Below are 27,265 nucleotides of genomic sequence, written 5' to 3'. Positions count from 1 at the left end.
GCCCAAGAGGGTTAAGGCAGTGCTGGAAAATAACGGTGGCCAGTCTGGCCACACAAAATATTGACACTTTGGGCCCAATTTGGACATTTTCACTTAGGGGTGTACTCACTTTTGTGGCCAGCGGTTTAGACATTAATGGCTGTGTTGAGGTATTTTGAGGTGACAGAAAACTTACACTGTTATACAAGCTGTACACTCATTACTTTACATTGTAGCAAAGTGTAATTTCTTCAGTGTTGTCGCATGAAAAGATAAAATATCTACAAAAATGTGAGGGGTGTACTCACTTCTGTGAGATACTGTATATAGATTATTTAGTGAATCGTTATTTCTTATTCTTGTAAATGTGGCTCTTTTAGGTTTGAATGCAAATTTACAGCACATAGGCATGAACATTTGTGCATTGGAATGTATGTTATTGTTTAAATGTACATATTTTGTGGGTGGGTGACTTGTAATTTGTTATTGTAGATGGGGTGTGTGTGGGCGTCTGTTCTTTCTCTGTTTGTGATTGTGCTGTTGGAGTTTAGCAGATACCTGTAGGAGGGTCTTGAGCGGAATGCATGGAATGATGGGTATGGTCTTGCTCGCTGTGCTGAAGCCATGTGTGCATGGGATACAGCTCGTGTGCACGTGCAGGTCTGGGTGTGTGCTTCTGATAGACGTGTTTTGATAACAGTTTCAGTTCTTCAAACCAGCAGTGCACGATTCTCCGGTCATTAAACAGATTTGTCCTCTCTGTGTGGAAGCAGAACGCAATCAAAACAAGCAGTGCTGATGATGACTGGGTCCTATTCATCAAGCAGGTCTGGCGGTTAGTGTCTGGAACACACTGAACAGATTTCCTGCAGCGCTCCCTGTACCGTTTCTCATATGGGGGGCAGCTTTGCCATCATTGCGCAGACTGTGGGATCAAATGCACTGAAATTAATTTTATAGACATCTGTCTTGGACTATACAGGACAATATCTTTTACTACTAGCCTTCCTAAGGTTGCAATTTATTATTTTTTCACCCTGAAGAAATAAACAGATTTTTTTTAATTAAATTGTTAATTTAATTGTTTTTAATTTACAACTTAAAAGAAAAATTACACTGTAGTTCTACTTTCTCTTGTCCATTTTAATACATTTAGTTACTAATCTTCAAGTAACCATCTGCTGCGTCTTTATCATTGTTAGAAACCTTGTGATGAATAATTCTGCTGATTCTTGTGGTGCTTTGCAACCATTTATATTTACAAACATTCATCTGGGCACACTATTATGTGGAGATCATCAATCCTCATGCATCAACGTATCTCCCACTTTTTGAGTATATGAGGAGACAGCTGTACTTGTGTTGAAGATGCCCCTCCTAATGTAATGTTATCTGAAAAGATGGCTGTCTCATTGTTCTAGCGGTAGCTGCTTGTCTGTAATCCTAAATTAAGTGGATAATTCACACTCTGCATGGGGCATGGGAGAAGCCATGGCTACACAACATGTGTCCTCCTTGAACCCACCCTGGCTCTGCCTCCCCCACGGCTCGGCTGTTGTTCAGAGTTGTGTGGGCCGTTTAAAAGAGTTTTGTTCTTGAAGTGCGTCCTCCTGTTTACAGACAGCTAATGGTGGCCCTGGTGTTTCACTTCAGCCAGCTGCTTCTGACTGATATTGAGTTAGAGACAGTTTTATTTTTTATTTTATTTTATGTGTACCTTTTTTATGCATTTATTATAAATGTATAATGTTATTTATTTATGTATTCATTATTTATTTTTAAATTAAAATTACTTTTCTGTATTTTATTTATAGTGTGCATTTAATTAGTTTTATCGTATAGTATTTATATTTTTGGTTTTGTTTACTCTTTTATTTGTAGTTTACCTTCTTTTTTTAATTGTATTTTCATTTTTATGTAATATATTATTTTAATATTGATTTATTATATTGATATTTAAATATAATCTTATTTTAGTCAATTTCATGTATGTGTGGGTGTGTGTGTGTGTGTATGTATGTGCAAACATTTATTTTGGATGCGATTAATCGCAATTTAATCTTTTGACAGCACTAGTATTTTTATCTTGTACTTTATTTTTATTAGTTTAAATTATTGTTGCTTTAATTTACTCATATTTAAATTTTATTATTGTAAATTTAATTTTAATTTTCATATTATAATTATTATAATTATATAATAATTATATTCACATTATAATTATACCATCATAAATTAAAAAAATTATTATTATTATTATTTTTATTAGAATTTATTATTTGTATTTATTTTGAGTTATATTTATTTATCAAATAATTTTATTATTATAATTAGAACAAATTTGAATATTTATTGTTTGACTTTTGCTTCTTTTATCATACATAATCATACTTAAGATAGTGCTTTGCATTTTTAATTTTTTTTATTGTTTTCAGTTTCTTGTGTGGTTTGGGTTCTTGGGTTTTGTGTGGGGCGTTTTTGAGTCTTTTGTACTATGTGTGCCTAATGCAGGCCGTGGGTGCTGCTTTTTGTATGGAGCGAGTTCTTCTCTTTGTGCGGCTGGGGCCTTTGTGACCTAAGCATGTTCAGAGGTGCTTGGCTCTCCTCCGGCTCTCTGCCTGGCCACCGCGCCACAAAGCTCAAGGCTGCCAAGCACCAGCACTCTTTCATGCCCTTTCAGCTCAGGAAAAACCAATCTGAATTTGAATTTGAAACGTTTTGACAGAGAAAGATGGAGAGGAGGGGCTGAGGGAGAGATAGAGAAGGTTACCAGGAGAGAATGGGATGAGAGGGAATGAGCAGCGAAGGAGAAAGAGAGAGAGGGAGTGTAAAAGAGAAAGGGCAGTTTTGTCCCATGAGATTACAATGCAGTGACCGTGAAAGTGCTTAAATAAACAGTGTGTGAGAGAGGAAGAGCCAGAGGAGGAGAGACGGGCACTGGGAAATGGAGACGAGCGAGAGGGAGGGAGGGAAGGAAGGAAGGAAGGAGAGAGAGAGAGAGACAGAAAATTGTTGACAAGGAAAGGAAGTGAGTGCAGAGAGTGGGGGAGGGAAGACTGAACTTTATTAAAAAGCTACAAATTCCATAAATAAGGGAATGCGTGAATGAGACGAGAGACCAATGGACCCCCTCCTCCACTTCAGGAAGATAATGCCTCATGTCTTCTGACTCTCTCTGTGTGTGTGTGTGTGTGTGTGTGTGTCTGAGAGGACAAAAGAAAAGAGGAGGCGTGTTACCTCTGTCATTGTTTCCTAACGAGATGTGATGTTATAATGCAATTTATAAGCTTCCATTTCCTCTGGACCTGCATGATTTTTGTCCTAACCAGTTGTGACTGCAACAAACAACGGGACATTTTGTCATTAGTTTTGTTTGCACTGTGAAATCAGGTGAACAAGCATTCCCAAACATTGTCCATTGAACATCCAGCAGTGTGAAACTCCTAGTGTGTTTAAAAACCTACCAGTTTCTCTGTAGTTTATTCCAATAGAAACATGCAGCGATAATTTAATGTTGCACATTGTTATTGTTTATTAAGTAGCACTGTTGTTGCTCAAAATGAATTCTGAAATGCTGTATAAACTTTTAGGTATTAAATGTTAACTTTGGATCTTAATCATTTGGGGAAAAGGGTAACACCATTGTAGGAACATGGAATACCTTGAAATTAATGAGCTGCATTACAGATCAATTGTTTAAAAACAGAGGGAGAGAGAGAGAAAACACAAAGTCCAATAATTTCAACTGATCCACAAGTAGCCAAAACTTAGTCTTTACACTACACCTCAATAGTGAGTGAGCGTTGAATGTTTAATGTAATTTTAGTAGGACAAGGTGTTTTAACTAACCCACTAACAACTGCTGAGACATTCACATTCATCTCAGACAGAAAAGACATTAGTACCCAGAGACAGATGTTAATGTTAATGTAAGCCCACTGTAACGTAATAAAAACGTAATATTAATATGTAATTTAAAGAAATAGTTTAATTTAGCTCAGGGAATCATTTATGATTTTATAGGGAATTTGAACAGACTCACTGTTACGGCGATTCACTGAACATACTGTATAACAAACTCTGCACTCGATATTAAAATCCAAAATATAGTGAAAACACTCGGCAGATTAAGACATTAACTTGTGAGCACAAAACACAAGAGGCTTCTCTTTTCAATATAAATAAGATTTAATTTATATAAACCTAAGACATAAACTAATCTAACACATGAACACAAGCATTCACACATTCACACGTTGCAGAAAGAGAGAAAGTAAGGAAAGGAGGAGTTTAAGAGAATGGAAATGTGATATCCCAAGTTTATAGCAATATGTTCAATTGCATAGACCTTAACAACCATCAATCACTTATTTAACCCTCGCTTTGAGTTTCTCAATGAGGCTAAAATTTATATTAACTGCACCGATTCAGTTAGAACCTGGAGGTACTTGCTTGCTTTGCTAAGGGAATCCCTTTTGTCGTTGTCATTGCAGAAAGGGGGTTCCCCGAAGTGTCTGATTGGCTGGAAGTTCAATAGTCTTTGAAGTGAGGTCTTGGGCATTGGCTGAGGATGCGGAGTTGGTCTGGTTGAAGTTTGAAACGGGTGCAGTCGGAGCTGGACTTTGCAGCAAACTTACATTAAGAATAAAAGGATGTAACGAGACTAGGTGGTTTTCTTCTCATTATGGTAGCAGCTGGCACGTGGGCCAGAGCACGCTCAAAGAGCAGCGTCAAAACGCGGTAGCAGAAGAGAAGAAAAAGAAGGGTGACCAAGAGAGAGTTTGATGGTGTCCTGAGTTTTTAAACTCTGCTTTCAGACCGTCCCATCTGGACGTCTTGACCAATTAGATACTGTCCTTGCTCGGGGTATTGCTTTGTTTCTCCACCCCACTAATAAATCAACATGTTATCTGTTCAGTCAGAGGTCCGAACTGTACAGGCTCTTGCAAAGTATACTTTTGAACATGATTTCTATAACAAGACTATGATGCATTTGACAAAGAATTGATTGGAAGAAACAATTAAAGCATGATTTTTTTACACTCATACATACCAAACACGCATCTGAATCCTTCAGCTATTCAATAATGATTAAAAAGACATGCATAATATTTGATTAAAACATGATAGTCTAATATGTGTGTCACAAACATAATATGGGGTTCTGCATAGAAATGTCCTTTTAGGATGATTTTATGTGCATATGAAAAAAAGTCTTTGTATAGTTCTATGGAGAACAAAGGCTTGAAAAAAAGAAAAGAAAAAGAACATGCAGCGATTTAAAAAAGGAGGGAGAGAGCAAGAGATGGTAAAACTTTCTTATCGGTGTTTAAAACTGTTGTGCTGCTTAATATTTTTGTGTAAACCATGATACATTTTTTGAGGATTCGTAGATGAATGTAAAGTAAAAATGCATTTATTTGAAATGGATATCTTTTGGTACCATTTATAAATATTTTTGTAATTTATCAATTTATAGCATTCATTACTGTATATATACTGTAAATAAAACATGTACTATATGTAAATCAAAGTCAGGAAAAACAAAGTCGTTGCTTTACAGGTGGACAGCTAGCGAGGAAATGGACCAGGAAAAGAAAAGAGTCAGAACATTCAGTGATTTAATAAAAAAAAAAAAAAGGAGGGAGAGAGCAATAGAGGAGGGACATGTGTGGGAAAGAGAGACCGAAAGAGGCAAGAGTTCCTAGCCTATCAGAACTGTGACCCACTTTCGCAATGATGGATGCCCAAAGCCAGCTCAGATTTATCGTTATTGCTTATTTGCTTAGCAGGCGCCCTTTTCAGCGCAGAGCGGGGTTGAACACTGGAGCATGTAACTCCGGTGGCTGCTCGCCCTAACCCACTTACCAGCGACAGCTGGGCCTGCAGACCAGAGAGGGGCTTGTGCACCGCAGACCCCTACATCTGCCGCTACTCCAATCCTACAGGCAGACACCTGTCTCTGAACGCACTTTCCATTGTGTGTGCTTTCCTTTCTTCATTCTTTCCCCCCCGAGGAAAGGCTCAGTCTGCTGTACGGTAGCTAAAGGAGGAAGTTGTATTTAAAGCGAAGGCAAAAAGGTTTTTAAAACAGCCAGAACCATCATTAGTCTGAGGTTTGGAAGTGGCGATGGAGGAATGGGTGGGGCGGAGAGGGCCTGGCGTAGCTCTCGGCTCCAGATTGGCTGACTCCCAGACCACTGCACCTCTGGCCTTACATACCCCCTGGACACCCACATGCACAGATTCGCATATGTTCATGTGCCCATTATAATGAATATACAACATGTAGGGCAATGGGGATGGAATCGCGGAATCATAAAGTCATAAAAATAGAATTTACTGTATTACACATACTGTATCATGGCATTTGGCACTTTGGATGAATAAATTAAAAGTAGGGCTGTACACTTAACCAAACTGTGAAATGAACTAATGTCTATGACTTAAAGTACAAAAAGGATGCTGTCTTATATGAAGTCTGCATGTCTTTATAGGAATGACTTTTGACATCAGATACACACAAACTGTTAAAATAGTTCAGTTTAAATTTAAGAAATCATAACATGTTACTATTGTACAGTACAATGTACTTCTCAAAGTAATAATATCAGTTATACAGGTTATTAAAACAATCTTTAAGGAGGGCCACTGAATATCACAATTTTTCACCCATGTTTTAATTTTAACATAAGCTTCTGTTGTGCAGCATTTTAGTTGCCAAAAAATGTTTTTTATTTATTTAATTTGATTAAAGAATTTTATTAATCTTTTAAAATGTATTAATTATCAGACATGCATGTGGTTACCACCGTTTTTAATGATAAATTTGTATAAAAAGTTGTACAGAAACAAAATGTAAAAAAATGTTCAAATTTTAATTATTAAATAATGTTGTAAATTCAATTCATTAGACATATTTTATGGTTAAAATTTAATAACACAAATAGAAACCAGAAAAATTGAATTTTTGGGGGTAAAAAAAAAAATATAAAACAGGCCATAAACTGGGAATTGTTCACTAACTAACTAAATACATAAATCTGTTATTTACTCACCTTTATGTTGTTCCAAACATCTTTAGAATGTTATGTTTAGTGCTTTTGTTTTCTTTTTTCTTTTTCTGGTCCTTACTATGAAAGTTAATATGGTCCAATAGAGCTTTGTTCTGTGATCCACTGTGATTTTGTTTTAGAACCCACTGACTTTGATCGAATGAACAAAAACAGTTCTCCAAAATATTCCAAAGTAGTGTTCCAAAGAAAGAAAGAAAGAAAGTTATACAGGTTTGAAGTGACATGAGAGGCCAGTAAATGATGACAGGATTGTGGATTATCATTTTGTAGGTGAATGATCCCTTTGCACACTTTCCAAAATTACACCCTCTAATTATGGTTCTTTTGCGCTCCGTTGGGGTTTTATTAGTTGTTGTTTTTTTGCTCTTGGGGTTTCTTTCACAGCCTAAAAAAGTTTCTTTCATGGTATTAAATGGGTGTAAAAGCCTATAAAAGAGCCTTAAAATGCTTGGGGTTATTCACTGAAAGCTATTATTTTATGTAGGTATTAGCTTTATCTGTATTCAGCAAGAAAAGCAGCCAGTGTCCACTTCAATAGTAGAGAATCAGCACCGAGGTTCGCATCGAGGCGGAGAAGGCCATTTGCTAATCTTCCTCTTTCAGATCCTGACTTATGCACACACACATACCCGCGTGCACACACACACACATACCATGCTAAAGTCATCCCCTCCTGTTCTTTGTAGTGCTGTGGGTCCTGCTGACTCTTGGTGAAAGGGGCGCTGTGCTAACAGGCAGAAAATAGACCCGGCTCTCTGTTTGAGCTCCGGCCTCAAGAGCCCGGGGCCGCACCGTTGCCCAGTGATAAACGCATTTGAAAACGGGGCACACAAAGTCTTCCGGTGCCTGGCTAAATGCTAAACACCCCCCTTATTCATACACGCATACACGGCACATTCCTTTTTATACGACTTTTCAAACCTATCTCCTGCAGCTTTGCTGAGGAGCAGCCAACCTCTGCGCCCCAAGCGAGCATGAGCTTCTCTGAGCACAGAAACGGCTTTTCACACACGTTACACCGCTGCATGGTGATTTCAGGAGCATGTAGGTCACTCTTTAGCGTCTGTGTGTAATCTATTAGCTTGAATGGATGAATGAACAAGCCTAATGAACGAATTAATGAATTGAATTAAGGGACAATGGGTCTCGTTTGCTAATCACGCATACGTGTGTATTTAAGCGTGAAGCCTGTATGCAAACGTTTTCACGCAGAAATCATGATTCAAGCTTGTAAACAGTTCAAAACTGAAGAAACTAAATTCAAAACAAAACAAAACGCACACAAACGACTCCTAAAGGTCTTAGAAATGTGAATGTATGAAGATTCTCTTTTGAGGGACTCCCTTCCTAAAATATAAAATATAATTTTATGCAAGAAGACTGATTTATACATCTAAGAAAATATTGTGTGATACAAAATTAATAAAATGATTGCCATTTATAATGTCATTGTGCTACAGCAAATTATCTAGAAAATATTAAAAAAATTTAGCTTTCACACATTTATATGCAGATTAGTTTTAGTTCTTTCTTGGGATTTCACAGAATAAAATAATTATTGTTCTCAAAATCATTCATACTGGTTTCCAGCCCAGTTAATACAGTAACTTTGACGGCCTTAAAAATGCCTTGTTTAATCTTTTTTGTTTTGTTGTTTTTTTCTGTTCTGTTCTCAAACTTCTTTGGCCTCCCAGCACCTTGTAATTATTTATTCATATTTGAATGTTTGTAAAAATATATAAAAAAAATATTTTAAATTCTAATACATTTATTTATTGCTCTTTTAAATCAGACTTTTTAATCTGAATCTTCTAAATGAGCACTGGTCTTTTGACATTTATAAACACATTCATTAGGAACCAGAAAAATGGCATTTCCTGCATCGCTTTTTCACTGACCAAAAGAAATTCCCCTGCGTTAGTTTTTATAAAATGCCACAGACAAACGAATACAGCTTAGCTCAGTCAGTAGCGTTTGTCTTTGTCAAATTCTTCTCCGCATAACGATAGAAATTAATTTTCTGGGGTGTAGTTACAGCTTTCCATGCCACAAAAGCCTTGTCCTGAAAAATGTTAAAATCAATATCGTGAATTGCTGCACCTGCAGAACAACCTTGTTCTGTCCCCACAAAGGTAACTACGGGTTGGTGCTGTTCTTTAAACTGGAACATGAGCGAAAGAACCTGCCTTATCTAGCTCATAAACTCTCATGCGCTACAAGTGAATAATGCATTCCTCGCATGAACCCGCAATATTGTTTAGCATGTGCGGAAAGCCAGCACCTCACAGGAAACAAACTAAGCCCCTAACCACATGTGGCCCCACACCTGGTGCCTTTGGAGAGATAGAAAGAGCCACGCAAATGCTGGCACCAAAAAGGAAGCTTAAGGTCAGGAGTCCTGTTTGTTTTTGTGTGTGCGCGCATTTCCTTGTTTCCTCCTCTACACTGTTGAATAACATCCATTTACAAAGGGTTTGGATCCTGCTTCCCAACGCTTTTAGGAAAAAGAGGGAGGGGACGAGACCTGAAGGAAGCTGAGACGACCACTTCAAGAACGTCATATAGAGTAGCGCACAGGAAATGGTCGCAGAAAGAATGAGATTGTTAAGGGGCAAATAGGGGGGTAGCAGATGGCCAAAGTGGGAACCCAAGTAGTTGTTTGTCTGAACAGCCTTAATAGTCAGGTTAGACACATCATGTCTGAATGAACAAACACACACGGTCTAAAACGGTTGAACACATCAGAGCCGCATGAAGAGCTTAGCGCCTGTTGGGCTAGCGCTGGGGCTAACATGGGGTTTGGGGATGCGCCACATGCTGGAGCTTAGGTGGGTTTATCGCAGGAGGGGGCAGAGGGGAAGGACATATTTGTGGCAGGGTTGGTGTTTTCGTGAGGCGGTCTGAATGTGTTTTTGGATTTGTGACAGTTATAGTGGCTGCCTTCATCTGGCTCAGAGTCCCTGAAGTCTTCCCGCTTTTCTCTGCATAACTACTCTGTATTTAGTGTTTACTAATCCAAAAAGACAAAAAGCACCATGAATAATTTGGTTTATGAAAAAACGTTGTTTACGAATCATTTACAGTGCTCAATTTTCATTGTTGAATCACATTACTGAAAATATTAAATTATTTATTCACTACTGAGAAGTAACTGTGGCTCACAAAAACTTGCCAGTCAGATTCTGTTCTTTTTAGATTTGTTCTCATTTTAACAATGTGGTAGGCTGGAATTTTTTTTTTTTTTTTTATATATACTTAAAGGGACAGTTCACCCAAAAATGAAAATTGTGTCATTTAATTACTCGCTCTCGTGCCGTTCCAAACCCATCTTTGGAACACAAAATAAGATATTTTTTATTTAAATCTGAGCGCTTTCTGACCTTCCAAATAACAGGAAAGTTCCTACCACATTTAAGGTCCAGAAACGTACCAAGAACATCCACAAAATAGTCCATGAGTGGTTCAACCGTAATTTTATGAAGCTACGAGAATACATTTTGTGCACAAAGAAAACACAAATAACAACTTTATTCAACAATTCTTCTCCTCATCTAGTCTCCTGCGACGCGCCGCCATTATGGAGAGAACATTACGATGAATGCGTTTGCTTCTGTTATGTGCATATTCAACATAAGCAGCAGCACCATGCGCATGCGTTGTTTACATGAAGTGGAAGCAAGTGCATGCGTCGTGATTAATGTAAGTCCTTGCTACATGTCTGGACCTGGACGGTGGTAGGACCCTTGCTGTCTGTCTATGGAGGGTCAGAGAGCTCTCAGATTTATTCAAAAATATCTTAATTTGTATTCTGAAGATGAACGAAGGTCTTACGGGTTTGTAACGACATGAGGGTGAGTAATTAATGACAGAATTTTCTTTTTTGGGTGAACTATCCCTTTAATACTTTTATTCAGCAAGGATGCATTAAATTGATCAAATGTGACGGCAAACGTTTTTGTAACACTGTATTTACTATTTTGTAACACTGTATTTACTATTATATATTAAGCAACAATTTTCAACGCTGATAATAAGAAATGTTTCTCGAGCAGCAAATCAGTGTATTAGAATGATTTCTGAAGGATCATGTGACACTGAAGACTGCAGTAATGGCTGCTGAAAATTCAGCTTTGCCATTACAGGAATAAATTACTTTTTATTAAATTAGAAGATCACAGTATTGGTGTTTTTTCTGTATTGTTGCTCAGATAAATACAACTTTGGTGCCTATAAAAGGCTTCTTTCAAAAACATTAAACACAAACGCCAAACTTTGGAATGGTAGTGTATAATATGTGTGAGTGTGTGCATTTCTGACTCTATAACTCTGTTTATCACGAAAAATAAGTGATTAATCGTAACATTTAAATTGCTGGATACATGAGAGCATCTGTGACTTTGCTTGAATCTTATGGTGCAGTGGTGCTCAACTGGTTTTGCTTCAGGACCAGAATTTTTATTGGACATAATTTGGCAACCCACCACAACACCAAAATTTTTCATTATATGAAATTAAATTTCAATGGTATCATGCTTTCGGCAGCCAATAATTCACTGCACAAACTCATTGCGGTTGTCACAAACCATGTATTCATGTAATCTGGGTCATATTTTATTTATTGTGCAGTTGTGTTCATGCTTTTAGAGAATAAGGGCATGTCATACAGCCTGTCCATTTTGGCTTTTGCCAGAATTTGAGTAGCTTCCACAAGTGACACGTGAATATTTACTAGAGTTTGATTGGACACACAGCCTTTGACATCATCCAAAAAGCATTTTACCCTCCTTCAAAAAGCATATTCATTTTGTTACTTTCTCTATGCATGATTGCATCACAGAGTAGTTTGTATTTGGCATCATTTTTCTTCCTGTTCGTGACCGTCAGAACAGACCTGTGACAACCCCCGGTGTCTGTGTTAACCCTACAGTGCTGTAACGTTCCAGAGTTTCATGATTTTTGAGTTCTTCAATGTTTCACTGGTTTTGAAGTCCTCTTTCAAACAGGCTCTAACAGGGCTGCATCTGCAGCGTGGCTGTCAAACCCCAGAGACTTAACGTGGCCTGATGAGAGGGAGAGAAAGAGAGCGAGAGATTGGCGGAGAGAAGGCAAAAGAGAGAACATGCAAGGTTGAAGGTTAATGGTGAATATGAGGATGACTTTGATACAGGTCGTATGCACGTCACATGAAATATTACTGAGTTAAAATGGGGGTGGCAGCCAAAGGAAGATGGGAGCGACTGGATGAAAGCGTGCCATCGATATTGATCAGGAAAACATAGGCCTGGGACGGTATAGCTAAAAATGTATATCTTAATATTTTACTAAATACAAAAGGAATATTTAAAATCATATTTACTTAAAAAAAAAAAAAAACTATATAAAGTTGTCTATACTTTGCAATGAATCTATTCTTTATAATGCGTTTAAACATTGTTAGTTATAATGAAAAGATTCGCAAGTATGCAGAACACAGGAAGCGCACTGAATGAAAACTGCAGCTTTTTAAAAAAGCATCTGACTGTACTGACTGCATGCACTTCAAAGTCGTTTATGTTTGACGTGTGCTATTTTCAATAATGATGGGGGGGGGCAGGTTGGAGAATAAAAAAAACTCCTAAACCAGGGGTAGGCAACGTCGATCCTGCAGAGCCGATATCCTGCAGAGTTTAGCTCCAACCCTAATCAAATACACCTGAACAAGCTAATCAAGGTTTTTTTCAGGGTTAGAACTAAATTCTGCAGGACATCGGCACTCCAGGACCAACATTGCCTATCCCTGTCCTAAACCAACAGAAAATAGTATAAAAGAAGTAATTTAACAATGTTAGAGCATACACTGTAAAACCCCAATGAGTTTTAATGACTCCGTTCAATTGATGAAAGTGATCACCTCAATTCATTTAAGTTTACAAGCCAATAGTTCTTAGTACTGTGAAATTTAATTAGTTCATTAAAGAATATATGCTAAAAGACAATTAAACCCCACTCAATTATTTTACGTATCTGAAACTTAACCATTTTGTTTAAAACCATTTATTTTAATAAAATTTACTCTTATTGCTTATGGTTACCTGCTAGCTAGCAAGCCAAAGCACAACATGTGCTAATACAATGAGACACTATAACTATAACTACTTTTAAACAAAGCAGTATAAAGAGAGTCCATCCTCGACTTAACCGCACACTCTACATTTCAGCATGAGGTAACCCCCAAAAACTCAAACATAGAACAGATTTTCCTTTATATTAAACTTGTGCAAAATAGCATTTATTTTTAACATTTACTTTCCTTACAAAATCTGAAGCAAAGCATGATTCTGCTTAATAATAAGTTATTGAGCTCACACTTTGGCGAACTTTGCGACGATGTAGTTTTTTCATCAAGTATAAACCAGATTTTAAATGCTAATGGATGCGCCACTGACTACCTTAAACACCTCTGACTGAGCATTGCGTTCAGCGCTCAATAGCATCATCATAAGATGTGAGTGAAATCGGCTTGCTGTTTTTAAAGCTAAAGTTTTAAACATAAAATTAGCTCATTTTGTATCACCAAGGCCTCTTTTTCTAAATAAAATATTTCTCTTACAAAAACCAGAAGCAGAGAGTGCTACACGGGTGTCTTTATAAAGCCACTGGTGCTCATTGGATGTGGTGGAGGTAAAAAGTCTAATTATGTAGACTAAATACTTCCAAGGCACTGACGTGGTAAGATAAAAAGCCTTTAATGTACTGGGCTTAAATCCTTACTAAATGGTTAAAAGTAGATCTACGCGTTTCGGCAAAAGAAACAGCCTTCTTCAGGACACGCATCAATTACTCAAACAGGTATTCTTAAACTGATGTTAATTAATGAATCATCAAAGACAGCTGGTTAATATGTGGGTGTGGCCAAGACTAGCTGCTTAGTGCAAAAAAAAAAAATATATATATATATTAAAAGGAGAGAATTAAATAAATAAAAATAAAAAAACACACACATGCAACAGTATTGGAATAAAATTATACATCAATGGTGCAAATTACAAAAATGGTAAATTAATTTCTTCATTAACTCCTGGGAACTTAGTCGTCCGGAGTGTCTGAATCCAAAAAGTCTCTCGTTGTAGAAGCTGTTTCTGTCTATTTCCACCTCTCATAGAACAAGGGATAGATTCAATTCCAATCACTTTAAGGGAACTCTGACACGACCTACCTCATTGTAATGCCTCGTCATTGAATACAATTTTTTTTACACGAATAGCATATTTGTGTTCATCCACTCTTAAACGCAATTTCCTCTTTGTTTCACCTACACAGAAAAGTCCACACTCGCATTCTAGCATATAGACTACATGCGAGGAATTGCAATTGATAAAAGACTTCATATATTTTCCCAGAGGGACACATCAGTAAAACTATTAGATCTCCCCATATTATCACCATGTTTACGCCGCCCACATCTAAAATTTCCTGCTAAAGAGCCCAGCCACATTATCTTTAATATTTCTCTTTTTGATTTAAATCACCTCGTTTGCTCATCTTCCTGTTACTCTCTGTGATGGAGGGATGAACCATTGACTGAAAGTGCAGTGGAGCGTTGGATCCCCTTTGGGCAATGAGTACGCTCCCTTTTTCTTTTGTTCTCACTTTCTCAACCCTCTAGCCCCCTCAACTCCCCTAAGATGCTTCGCCTGTTGCCAAGGACTCTAATCGGTTTTTTTTTTTTTTTTGGGGGGGGGGGGGGGGGGGGGGGGGTTGCTCTGCATCCCTTGTTCCCATGCTGGTGTCCTCCTTGGAAGAGTTCGGCTTGGCTGAACACACCAGCCCACCTTGAGTCTTAACCTCTCAACCAATTCCTCCATTTTTGCAATAACATTACAACTTTCTCTCCTTCTCTCAACATATCTTCTCAAAACTTTCTAAGTCCTTGTCTTCATGTATTTTTTCCAATCTCTTATCAAAGCTCCTCAAATGACCCTACTGTTGGCCACCTCTGGGCATCTCCTCAGGGCATCTCCACATAAATATGCCCTTTCCTCATTGGTTGAATTCAGAGTTCTTACAAGGTTCCTTTACTGCCGAGTCCATCAGGACCCCTGTCTTTCACCTTCACCAGTCCTGAAGCTCAAGGACCCAACCCCCCTTCCTTTCCCAGCATGATTTTGTGTCTGTGGATAGTCTGGCATTGTCGATCAATTATTGGGTCCATTTAGCAATTATGTTGCAGCGTACAGTAAGATTGCGTAGCTCACTTGGTATGCGCGCCTTGTCGAAGCTGCTCTGTATTCCTCCGCAGTGGTTGTGAAATTGTTTGTGTTTTAATTATTCTCTTTTATAAAGGGATCAAAGTTGCTGCTGGCAGGGTCGGCCCCTATTTTCATTCATGTTCGTGCTCAGGCATATACTCCCATACAGGCAGGGTTTTTTAGTTTTACTATGAATGTGTTCTATTATTAAAATTGTGAAGCGCCTGCTGTAATGGTTTAATGACTCCAGTTTGGCTCTAGCACTGCAGGATTTAATCCGACACAATATATGTTGTAGACATTATGTGGATCTTGTAGGATAATCTACTGTGTCTGTATTAAGTCACTTAATGATTTAATAATTTTAGATCTCATGCCTTTTAAGTAGTTGTTCATGCATAGCAGGTCTGTGGAAAAAGGGGGGGGAAATTATATGCTAATTAATTAAAGGAATATTTCACCCAAAAAAATGTCAGATCTGTCATCATTTACTTACACTCATGTAATTCCAAACCTGTATGCCTTTCTTTTGTGGAATACAAAAGATGATTTTTTTTTATTTTTTTTTTTAAGAATGTTGGTATAGCCAGACAGTTTTGGTTACAGTTGATTTCCATTGTATGGACAAAAATAAATAAATTAAAGAATAAAATTAATCTCAAATGATCTCGTGTAGAAAGAGTGATTATAGAAATGGAGGTGAATATATGATAACAGAATTTTCGTTTTTGAGTGATCTCTTTAATTGAATTAATCACAATTACCTGCAAATATCAATATTTTCTGAGAAGTTTGCACATGTTTTTAAGCATTGCATTTTAAAAACAAAATAATTTTTGTCCATTGAAGCACAATCAGCAGCAAAAGAGAACTCATTTGACTATATACGCATGCTGTCTGAGAGACTGTTTCAGAGCACCGTCAGAGAGACAGGCACGCACTTCAAGACGGTGCTCCCAGAGCGCGAGCGTATTAAATGGAGTTATTTTGCTGCTTTATAGGCCTTGAACAGTTAAATACACACACTTGTATGTCAAAATGCAAGTATCCTCATAAACACAGTAATTTAGGTCTTAAGTGAAAGCAAACAGCTGAGAAAGAAAACGTGCAACAGTGTATTGGATCTGGGCAGCTCTTAAAGTGACAGCAGTCTAATATTCATGTTACTTAAACAACAAAAGAGAGAATCTCTTACTGCTTTTGACTAAATCACTTTTATAACTTAAGAATAAATATACATTTAATTTACATAGTGAAGAATTATGAAATTTCTATGGTATAAAAATGTTGATAACATAAAGACCTTATTTAAAGCAAAAATAACTATATTGTGATATATATCGATACCGTGAAATAAAATGACTCATGATATATTTTGGTTATATCGATTATATCAGTACATTATAGTTGCAGAGGAAAACATGGAATAGATTACAAATGAGCTTTTATCTATTTATTTTAATCTTTTTATTCAAATTCATTAAATTATATTATTTCTGTATATTTTTATAATTATTGTTATTTGTGCTTTTATTTGTATCTTATTTAGATTTGAATTTTTAATTGTTCCACTCACTCATTCACTCCATTCATTCATTCAACATAACCCCAACGTGGTCTACAGTCCATAAGCAAACCATTTTCTAATCTTTATCAGTCTGTCTGAGGTAGACGTGGACCTGTTTACACAGGATCCATTTCTATATTTCATCTTTCCCATATCTTCCATTTTTTTTGATTGTTGGATTATTTTAAATTGTCATTAATCACACAAAATTAACACATTAAATTGACAGCCTCTATAGTGCATGAATCTGTTAAATATCTATTCTTCTTCAGTAAACCGAGTGCTATTTTTCATTATTATTCATGCATCCATTGAAGTGTGTCAAGCCCAAGTCCACGGCGGATCTCCGTTCGAGGGAAGCAGCCGTATTATCAGTGTGCTGAATATGACCGTGATTACCACATAGTTTACAGATCCTCCCCCCACTCTTTCTCTGTTAATCAGGGCATTTTCATTTTTCAGACTACCTGACAGAGCCTGACACTTTAACCTCTATCTGCTGATTGCTTTGTCTCTTGTCCCTTACAGCTTCTTTTCCCCTCTTGCTCCCTCACCTTTTTACTCTCAGTAACCCTCTGTAAAGTAATATGTAGATCTACGAGTCCATTTGCTGGTTTTTAGTAATGTGTGTAGGGAAGTCGTTCTACATGCTTAATTTTAGTTGGCAGTTTATTAAAGCTTTATTTACTTGTGTACATGTATTTGCAAGTATGTGGGTGTGCTAATTGAGATGTGTTATGCAGCTCGAGGGTGTTGAACATAGCACAAAATTGATCATAAGGCCGTGTCTGAGTTACGTTTGACTGACTTCTGATCGATTTGGCCTGTCATGGAGATTGATCACCAATACTCTGTCACAGCTATTGATCAGCTCGCCGGTTGTGTCATCTCTTGAGTCACTGTGTGGAGGAGGAGAGGGAGCCATAAACACATTTCCCTTCGCTTGTTTATTGCACTTTCATCTCTGCTGCACCGTCAAAGAGATGTGTGCTAAGATTGGAAGCTGAGCTACATGTAATTACTAGCGTCTGTGAATTATAGCAGTTTGAATACTATAACTAGAGTATAATGTTGTCTGACACTGTCAAAGTTCAGCTCCAGTACTCACATTTACACCAATGCTGTAATTACACTATTTAGTCTTGCTAACCTTTTTTTTTTTCCAGAAGGTTTAACCATCTAAGCGTTCAATTCTGCGGGCAGGCTGTGGTTTTACAGCGACTTCATCGTAATAACTTATGTATATTAGTAATTTGGATGCATTACCCCACGATTTGAAAACAGTCTTTTTGTTGGTTGGAATTGGTTTTGGCATTTGTGTGGTTACACTTTGTGGTTCAAACTTACTGAACACTAAATAATAAAAATGTTCAATTAATTTTACATTCTTATTCAAATTTTATAATTTCTTAATTTACACTACTGTTCAAATGTTTAGGGTTGATAAGATTTATGATTTTGAAGTCAAAATGCCAAAAAATATTTGATCAAAAATACAGTGAAATATTAAAAAAGAAAACACCTTTATTTTATTTTAATATATTTTAAAATGCAATTTATTCCTGTGATGCAATGCTGAATTTTCAGCATCATTGATCCTTCAGAAATCATTCTAATACGCTGATTTGGTGCTCAAGAAACATTTCTTGACAAATAAACCGCTGCCTTCACATGCTATCCGAATTATCATAAATATGAGTTGCCTAGTTGGAAATTGAAGAGGGTGTTCATGTCATTTCATATTTACATCTGGGAAACTTCAAGTCTCCGAGTTGTTGTGGGCCATTTTGGAATATCTAGATGCAGTGAATGTTTATGTGGTTACCAACTGATTGGATGCTACATTTTTATTTTAAATCTTTTGAATATTGACTAAATATCTTTTATACATTTTGACTTTAAGGCTTCCCCAAGAAGAATTAACTCATGGGCCATACTCTGTGATTTAATAACAAAGCACTTGAATGCAACAGACTCATAATTATAACTTCAGAAGTGGTATATAGAAAAATTTCCGATAGCACATGAAGGCAGCATAAACTCAAAAACACAGATAACCTGTGACAGTAAGATTCCACCACTGAAGAAACTTTCTAGAACACAAATGCAACAACATCCAACAGTTCTAATTGCAATCTCAATGTGGTTTTTAATCTCACCACTGTAACTTTATATCTTGCAGTTGTGACTTCATCTGTGACTTTATTTAAATCTTTATCTCACACTTACCCATTTTATTTTATACTCTAATGCGTTAGTCTACAACAGTCCCGGCGCCAGGACGCACGACTTGGGGGGGTGTAGGGGGCTCAAAATCCATTATTTGAGTAACACTTTACAATAATTCACTTACACTATAATACATTAACTAACATTAACTATAATTGGAACCTTATTGTAAAATGTTAAAATGATTTGTTATTAAAGCATCTACGTTCACAAAAACACTTAAATTAAACAAAAGCAAGCAGGTGCATAATTTGGCATGGCAGCAAATACAAATAATTAATAACCGTTTCCTTAACTAAATTCTGCGTTTGGACCAGGCTTGGTTGCAGAATCACATCACTCTGTGCTTCTGAAATGATTATCTGTGTCGTACATGGTCGCTTGTCAAGCATGAAAAACAGAAGTTTTATTTAAATTCTGAATATATTATTGTATACAGCATGCAAAGAGCGCTCCCTTTAAATTTATTAAAAACTGTCACTCATTCATCACGATCTTACAAAGTTTCGTGTTAACCAATGAAAGTGACCACACAATGAAACTTTTTTTTTTTTATTTTATTTTTTTTTAAATACATTTATGAGCATGATAGAACTCTGCGCTGGACAAAAAGCGGTGAGTGCATGGATTCCAACCTAAACACCTCTGATTGGCCATTGCATTGTAGAAATCAACAAACATGTCTGTGATTGATTACTTTGCTCCCCTCTGCGAAAATGCATTGTAAAATCCTTTGACGCTTTCCAAAGCAAAAGATACACTGGATTGTTTGCCAAATCGATTTCATTATGCTATTATTATGAAGAAGACAGATCCTAGACCAGGAGTTATGGGTAGCTTTTCCATCTAAAAGCTATCAGTTAGACTATTTATAAAGCCAAAATTCTCTTTAAAGAGATTTCACCAAAAAATGTACTCACCCTCAAGTTGTTCCAAACGTGTATGAATTTCTCTCTTCTGCTGAACACAAAAGATGATGTTGCTGGTCTCCATTGACTTCCACTTTATCGTTCATCTGCTGGAAAACATTGTTCTGAAAGTGATTCCAACCAAACATCATTGTCATTATAGATGTGGTATGGATTTCAGTATTCTAATAGAATTAGAAAGATTATTAAAACTTCCATAGTTAAATTTACCATCCTTTGTATGAATGGCTCTTTATTCCTTAACCAATAAATAATATCCAGTACCAATCTCTAATGCAATGAAACATGAAAACTGATCCTCGGATTAATTTCTAAATGCATTATCCTGTGAAAAACAAGAGAAAAGGTCAAACAAACTCCATTTATTCATTCATTCAGCTGTGACACCATAAACGCTCACGACATGAGATGATTGTCCCTTCAAATGGGCCTGATTGATGAAAATTACATTTGCTTGACAGCTAATTAGCAACTTATGGATGTCTCATCACTGGCCAAGCTTGCAGTATTTGTAAATATGACATTTGCTGTCAGATCTTGGATGGACTATGACATGATAGTTTGATGAAGAGATGATCTTTATCTTCATCTCCAGTCATTGTTGATGGTTTAATATGGAAAGATGACCTCAGCCAGACCACATCTTGTATTTTCTGGTTTCTGTAACGAGTTTGCACCACAGGTATTGAGGCAATTTCTTAACTAGGTCATAGACGGTGGGTCAGATACCTAGCTTACTCTCTAACTTTGTCTGTTTCTCCCACTGCACTCCATCTGTTTGGGTCCCTTGCTCTTTCTCTCTCTGGTCTGGAGTCTTTCATTAGCCTTTTTCCGTCGTCTCTCTGTCCACCCACTTAACTCTGGATAACCCCCTACTCATTCTTCTGCCCGTCTGCGCTCCCTTTCTCCCTTCTTTCCTTCTCAGACTTCCTCTGCCTCCTTCGCTCTGTCGCTTCTTCACAAAAGACCTGCCGCCTCGCACTCATATCCTGTCTTTTCTTCTTCTCCTCCGTGGCCTCCTCTCATCCCTCGCTCGCGTTCCTTCTCTGGCGCACAAGCTCGTTCATAGAGAAGAAAGACCAATTAAAATCCATCTTGTCTTCTTGCTGTCTCCCACCAAACTCTCTCTAGGGCCACTAATTAAAATAGAACCCTTTCTTTACCTCCCTCCATGTGTCTGTCTCTCCACTCTCTAACCCTTCTCTCTCTCAGTCCTCACCTCTCTTCCTGTCTCGCTTCGTCTCTGCTGCTCCGTTGCTCTGCTTCTCACCTGTTTTTCCACAGTCTGCAGTTGATCTGTACTTCTTAACTACTTGTGAACTTGAGCTGCAAACTTTTTATTTTTTCCATTCTTTTTTCTTTGTCTGTTTGTCTAGTCCTTTTCTTTCTTTCTTTCCTTTTCTGTCTGTCTTTCTGTCCATCGTTTTGTCCATCTTTCTTTCTTTCTTTTTTCTCCATACATTTCTCTCATTATTTTTGTTCATCCTTTCATATTTTCTTTTGTTTATTTTTGTTCTCTTTCTTTCTTTCTTTCTTTCTTTCTTTCTTTCTTTCTTTCTTTCTTTCTTTCTTTCTTTCTTTCTTTCTTTTTCTTTTTTCTCCATATCTTTCTCATTATTTTTGTTCATCCTTTCATATTTTCTTTTGTTTATTATTTTTGTTAATTTTCTTGCTTTCTTTCTTTCGTTTTCTTTCGTTTCTTCGGTCTTGCTATCTTTCTCACTTTTCCTTTTGTCTTTTTTCTTTCATTTTCTGTCTTTCTCTCAATCTGCTTTCTTTCTTTTTGTTTTCTTTTATAAATTTTTATATTTTGCTCTGTTGTTCTTTCTTCTCCTTTTCTTTTTATCGATGGTGTCTTGTACACACTTCCTTTTAAAGTCAACAGTGTGTAAACAAATGGGAACGTGAATTTATTTACCAAGCCACTAAGGGCCATTCTATGCTAATTCTTCCCCTATTAGTGCAACTTGACTTTTGACTCTGTGTGTGTGGCAAGCGAAGAATGAAAGTCTCACTAATTAGCATGAAGCTGTTATTGAGAGCCATGGTCCGTATCGGTTGCTGTGTGAATCTTTTGACCTTACTGAAATCCTCATGGGTTTTTCTTTCCTTTCAGCATTACTGTGCACTTGAGTAGCCTAACCTAAAACTAGCTTAATTTACGTAGCTTGCCTAACTTTAATCTTTATTTTACAGTTACATATTGTCGCTGCATCCTTCTATCCGTATCATCAGGTATAATGAATTCTCTGACGTGTTGAAGCATTTGTTTCCCAGCAGTGACTGTGTGACTGATCACTAACTCTTAATAATATTCCACGGAGCGGCCAAGTGAGTGTCGACACGAGTGTGATTCAGTGCAGATCTTGCTGACGCATCTGAAATCTGTTCTGTGGACTTGGAAAAATGCCATTTTTAATGATTGTGGCCATGAATTTCTCTGATGATAGAAATACACCCTCTAATATACCACTCTTTCTCTCTCTCCCTCTCTTGCTCTCAGGTTAACAGGAGATGATTACTCTGTCCAGGTCAATCTGAGTGATTATCTGGATATACTGTGTCCACACTATCCTGACGACCACCCGTCGAGCGGTCCTGTGGAGACTCTGGCTCTCTACCTGGTGGCTGAGGGCCAGTTCAGGGGCTGCGTGGAGACTAAAGAGGCAATTAAGAGATGGGAGTGTAACCAGCCGTCTGCTCCCTATGGCCCTGTCAGATTCTCTGAAAAGATCCAGCGCTTCACACCCTTCTCCCTGGGCTTTGAATTCCTGCCCGGACACCATTACTACTATAGCTGTAAGTAAGCTGCGGTGTGGGAGAACATACACAAAAACTTTGATCAGGGTGATGGCTTAACCTTGAACAGATACATTTGCACTAAATATGATACAGCCTATGTCATGTAGTATGGTATGTATTGTTATGAAAACATATTCTGGCACAGCAACTTTGATTTAGTTACTGCACTGGTGAGCAGGAGCTGGACTGTGCTTTTGTGTTTATCTGCTTGTGTTATTGTCTTATCTTTTTTTTTTATGAATATTCATGAGAGTATACATGAAAATGCTCCTTTTCTTGCTTTTGGCTCCGCCCTCATCCTCTCGGCTCCAGAAAGGAAGGAAAGATGGTCTGTGGCCATAAAATTACATGACAGTTTTCCTGTTTTTACAGATTTGGTTTCAGGCCAAAGCTTTTCAGTTCCCTCCTCATTTCTACTATCGCTCTCTCTCTCTCTCTGTGTTAGAAAAGCGGACAAGGCATTTTTCATTAACATTTATTTTGGAATAAAAAAAAAATAAAAATATATATGTATATGTGTATATATATATATGTGTATGTATGTGTGTGTGTGTGTGTGTGTGTGTGTGTGTATATGTGTATATATATATATATGTGTATATATATATGTATATGTGTGTGTACATATACTTTTTTTTTTTTTTTTTTTTTTTTTGGTCAGTGAAACCTTTAGAAAATGTTGATATTAACCTCAGGAAGTCAAACAAAATTGATGGGCTGTTGAGGTGAGAATTGCAAGTGTTGCTACACTGTTGCAATTGTTAGTAGTGTTATGCCCTTTGTAATGCACATGGTTGGGCACAAAATACAAAATATTAGGGATAAATATTAGGGTTAAAAATAGTATTTAAACAGTTTAATTTAAAAAATAGTAATAAAAATAGTTCTTATGATAGGTAATTGAATATAAATTAAGTCAAAATTATGATGTTGTACGGTTGTGATTTTTGTATACAGTTCGCAAGGTCAAGACCAAAATCACACTGTAGGGATACAGACATTTTATGTTTTAAACTAGCTGCTTTTAATATTTTAATGCTAAATTAATTTTTATGTTAGATTAAAGTTAATCAAACATACTATAATAACAATTAGATTTAGTTTTTTAACTGTTGCTTTTTAAAGGATGAAGTCTTCGAGGATGAAGAATGATGGTCGAAAGGAAGAGAGTAGAAGAAGAGGAAAGAGTCTCCTTGAAAGAGAGAGTGAGACAACAAAGACCAGAGAGAGGGTGGGAAAAAGAGGAAGAGACAGAAAGGGGGGAAAGTATCTTTACATAAATTACAGCAGTGCTGACCTGGACAATAGAGCATTGTTCAGGCATGAGTGTGTATACACAGCACAGAGCCATTGTGTCAAACTTCACGATCCCACCCCTACCCTAATACTCTGTGTGTGTTTTTCTATTGTTCACTTCAAAGAAAGCGTAACAATGTGTCTGTCTTTTTAATTGTTTAAACTCAATCCTGTAGCTGAAAACAAGGGATCAGTGTGTCCGATCTAAATTCAAGTTGTAGTTTAAATCTGTGTGTGTGTGTGTACGTACGTACGTACAAGAGCATTTGAGGATGAAATGGAAGAGATAACTACTAAAGAGTTGTGCTTTCAAGACAAATTAATACAGGAAGCACCTGTAAGTGTTTCTCCCACTGGCTTGTTTCCTTTTAGATTAACAACATGGATCAAATTTTGCACAAACTTGTGGAGTTCAGTAGCTTCAGTGTAACTGTAATTAAATCAACAGAGAGGGATTAAAAGTTAAACTAAAAATGTGCATAAAATTCATACATTGACTGGATGCACTTCTAGAATGAGCATGTTTACTTTGTATTAAGATTAAATAAATGTTTTTTATATATATTTCTTAGAAAATAATAGTTAAAATAAAATTGTAATTATTAAAAATGTTGCCTTCCAAAGTTAAGTCATATTGCATCCAACATGTAGAAAAAAAGAAAAGAAAAATATACTAAAAATGTACAAAATGGCAAAACTGCTTGTTAATATTTTAAAAACTTTCCAAATTAAAGTCATGGTGCAATCAACATGCAGAAGAAATCAGGAAATCTTATGACTTTTTATGACATGTTGGTTTAGTACAAGTTGTGAAATGTCATGTGGTGCATCCCCAGAAATGTAATAATATTTATGAATTATTAATTCATGATACTACTTTTAAAAATATTTGGAGAGATTATTGTCTAAAGAAAAAAATATCTTTACTTTTTCCTTGATTGTTAAAGCACACAACATGTTTGAAAGCAATTCAATTTAAACTTTTCTTGAAAACGGTATTTAAAAGAATTTCAAAACCGCATGAAACAAACATGAACACAAAGAGTACACTTTCTAAAAACATGGCACATTTGAAACTAGATTTCTACAAGATTTTTTCTTGTGTTTTTATCATGTGCACAGTATGCCATTGACCCCCATATCAAATACCAAGACAAATTTATGTCCATTTTTCAATTAAACTTCCCACTTAAATTGCTGGCTATATAATTTTAAAAGAAAAATTCATTCAATAAGGAAAAAGTAGTTTTACAGTTTTACTAGTGGTCTCAGGCTTCACTCTAATGACCAAAAATAACCCAAAAGTTATGGTCGATTGCCTATTGGGTTCAGAAAACCAAAACACACACCGCCCACACATAACCACACACACACACACACACACACACAGGGCCACGCTGGAGTCAGCGTTCTCATTATCATCAATGTGAAATTACTGCACATACTAAATGGATGTATCTGCGGTTGTTAGACGTTCAGTTAAAAGCCTCTCTACTAGATGAAAATGGCCGCTGCTGTGGTGTGTAGTACTGAAATGGCTGTTATAGATTTATGGTTATGATTAAATGTGGAGCCAGAGACGCTCTTTAAAACAGCAGACCCACTCAAGCCTGAATTTAAGCATGTCTACCTCAGACTTGCTGCTCAGATTCTGGGAAGAGATTCATTATAGTTTTACAGCGCTCATAACATGGCCTGATGCTAATGAGGTATGAATGTGTGTAAACACACAGCGTTATAGAGCACGTGCTATGTTGCAGGGTGTGTGTGTGTGTGTATACGTATTCATATACATGAATTCTGTCTGTATCTACATTTGTAACGTCAGACTTACCCTGGCCTTGATGTTAACGTAGCATGCTCAAAACACCAGCAGCAGGCTCTAGCAGAACGAGACATCAATTTAAAGGTGCACTGAGGATTTTTTTCTTCCTTAATGTAGAAATTAATGAATTTCTTTGCAAAATACATTAAAATGGTGTGCACTCATGAGATAACTCATCAGTAGCCTATTAAAAGGAGTTTTATTTGACATGGAGATGGTCGTCTCATGGGGTCTGATATGCAACCATTTTGGTTTGTGCCTTTATATATTTCATGCATTATATATTTCACGCTTTTTATTTTTTTACCAGTGGGAAGTAATTTTCTTTTTTTAAATTTTTTTTTTTTTAGTTAACACAATGTTATTCTATATTATGAATTTTACAAACTAATATACAAGAGTATTTAATTAAATGGGGCTGTTTATTATTATGTTTTAGAGTTATTGTGGAGTTATTGGTGATATTAATTAAGTGTAAAATGCAGTGTTGTGCTTTCACCCTAATATTTGAATATTTTCCTGAATATTTGTGTCTGATGAATATAGTTTGAGAAAAGAAGTTAAATAACACTATCTTGCATATAATTAGATACAGCAAATGCAGTAACTACACATTTTGTCAAAATTGTGTTATGGCTGAAATTGGGTCTCTTATAATCTGTCAGACAGGTTGAGCTCAACTTTCAATAAAAACTTTGTGTGAAAATTGACATAAAATTACTCAAAATTCAATCATTCAACTTTGAGGCCTTTTTTCAGTTTCAGTGTCGGTCTGCTTGATGCATTTTGAACTACTTTTTCAAAAAGCTGCTTTTGACTGCAGTTGAACAACTTTAAATGAACAGCTGCAGTTTCAGTATAGCCTTATATACTATCAACTGACTTCCTAAAGGGCTTAAACACTCACACAACCTTTAATTTGCAGTAAAGAACAAAGCAGAAGAGTAGTGTAATGTAAAATACATACACATTATCGTCAATATCCTGAATGTTTCATAATCGGAGCACGTTTAATTATTTTTATTCCCACTGAGGAAACTGTGTTTTGAGCATTTTAATGCAACTGTGTTGTGGAATTTTGTTCAGAACGAATATATGCAGTCATGCTTGGATCACACTTGGAGATGAGCTGAAAGCATATATGACCTCCAAGTGTGTAAATAATGTTGTAACGGTGTAATCATGTAAGTTTATGAAGTGTGAATGTCTACGCAGAGCCCATCTGACTGCATCAGAGTGTCCATCATTTGTGGAACGGCTCGCAGTCGGTCGTGCCGAGCTCAGCATTAACGAGCCCGTTACAGCTCGTGCTAGCGCTAATGGATTAGCCATTC

General features: G+C 36.7%; 1 protein-coding gene across 1 annotated transcript in view; it reads left to right on the top strand.

Moving 5' to 3' along the window:
• Nucleotides 1–27,265, top strand: part of LOC306877675 (ephrin-A4-like) — a gene marked incomplete at both ends in the record, with an annotated part of 51,284 nt that overhangs the window by 16,079 nt on the left and 7,940 nt on the right. The window contains one exon of the mRNA XM_079429577.1: nucleotides 22,512–22,807. Within this exon, the coding sequence (XP_079285703.1) occupies nucleotides 22,512–22,807 (296 nt within the window). The remainder of the gene's footprint in view (nucleotides 1–22,511; nucleotides 22,808–27,265) is intronic.

This window comes from Barbus barbus (assembly GCF_936440315.1).
Source record: "Barbus barbus genome assembly, chromosome: 12".
Taxonomy (NCBI): Eukaryota; Metazoa; Chordata; class Actinopteri; order Cypriniformes; family Cyprinidae; genus Barbus; species Barbus barbus.
Note: the sequence above shows the minus strand (reverse complement) of the source record. Positions and strands in the feature narration are given on the sequence as shown.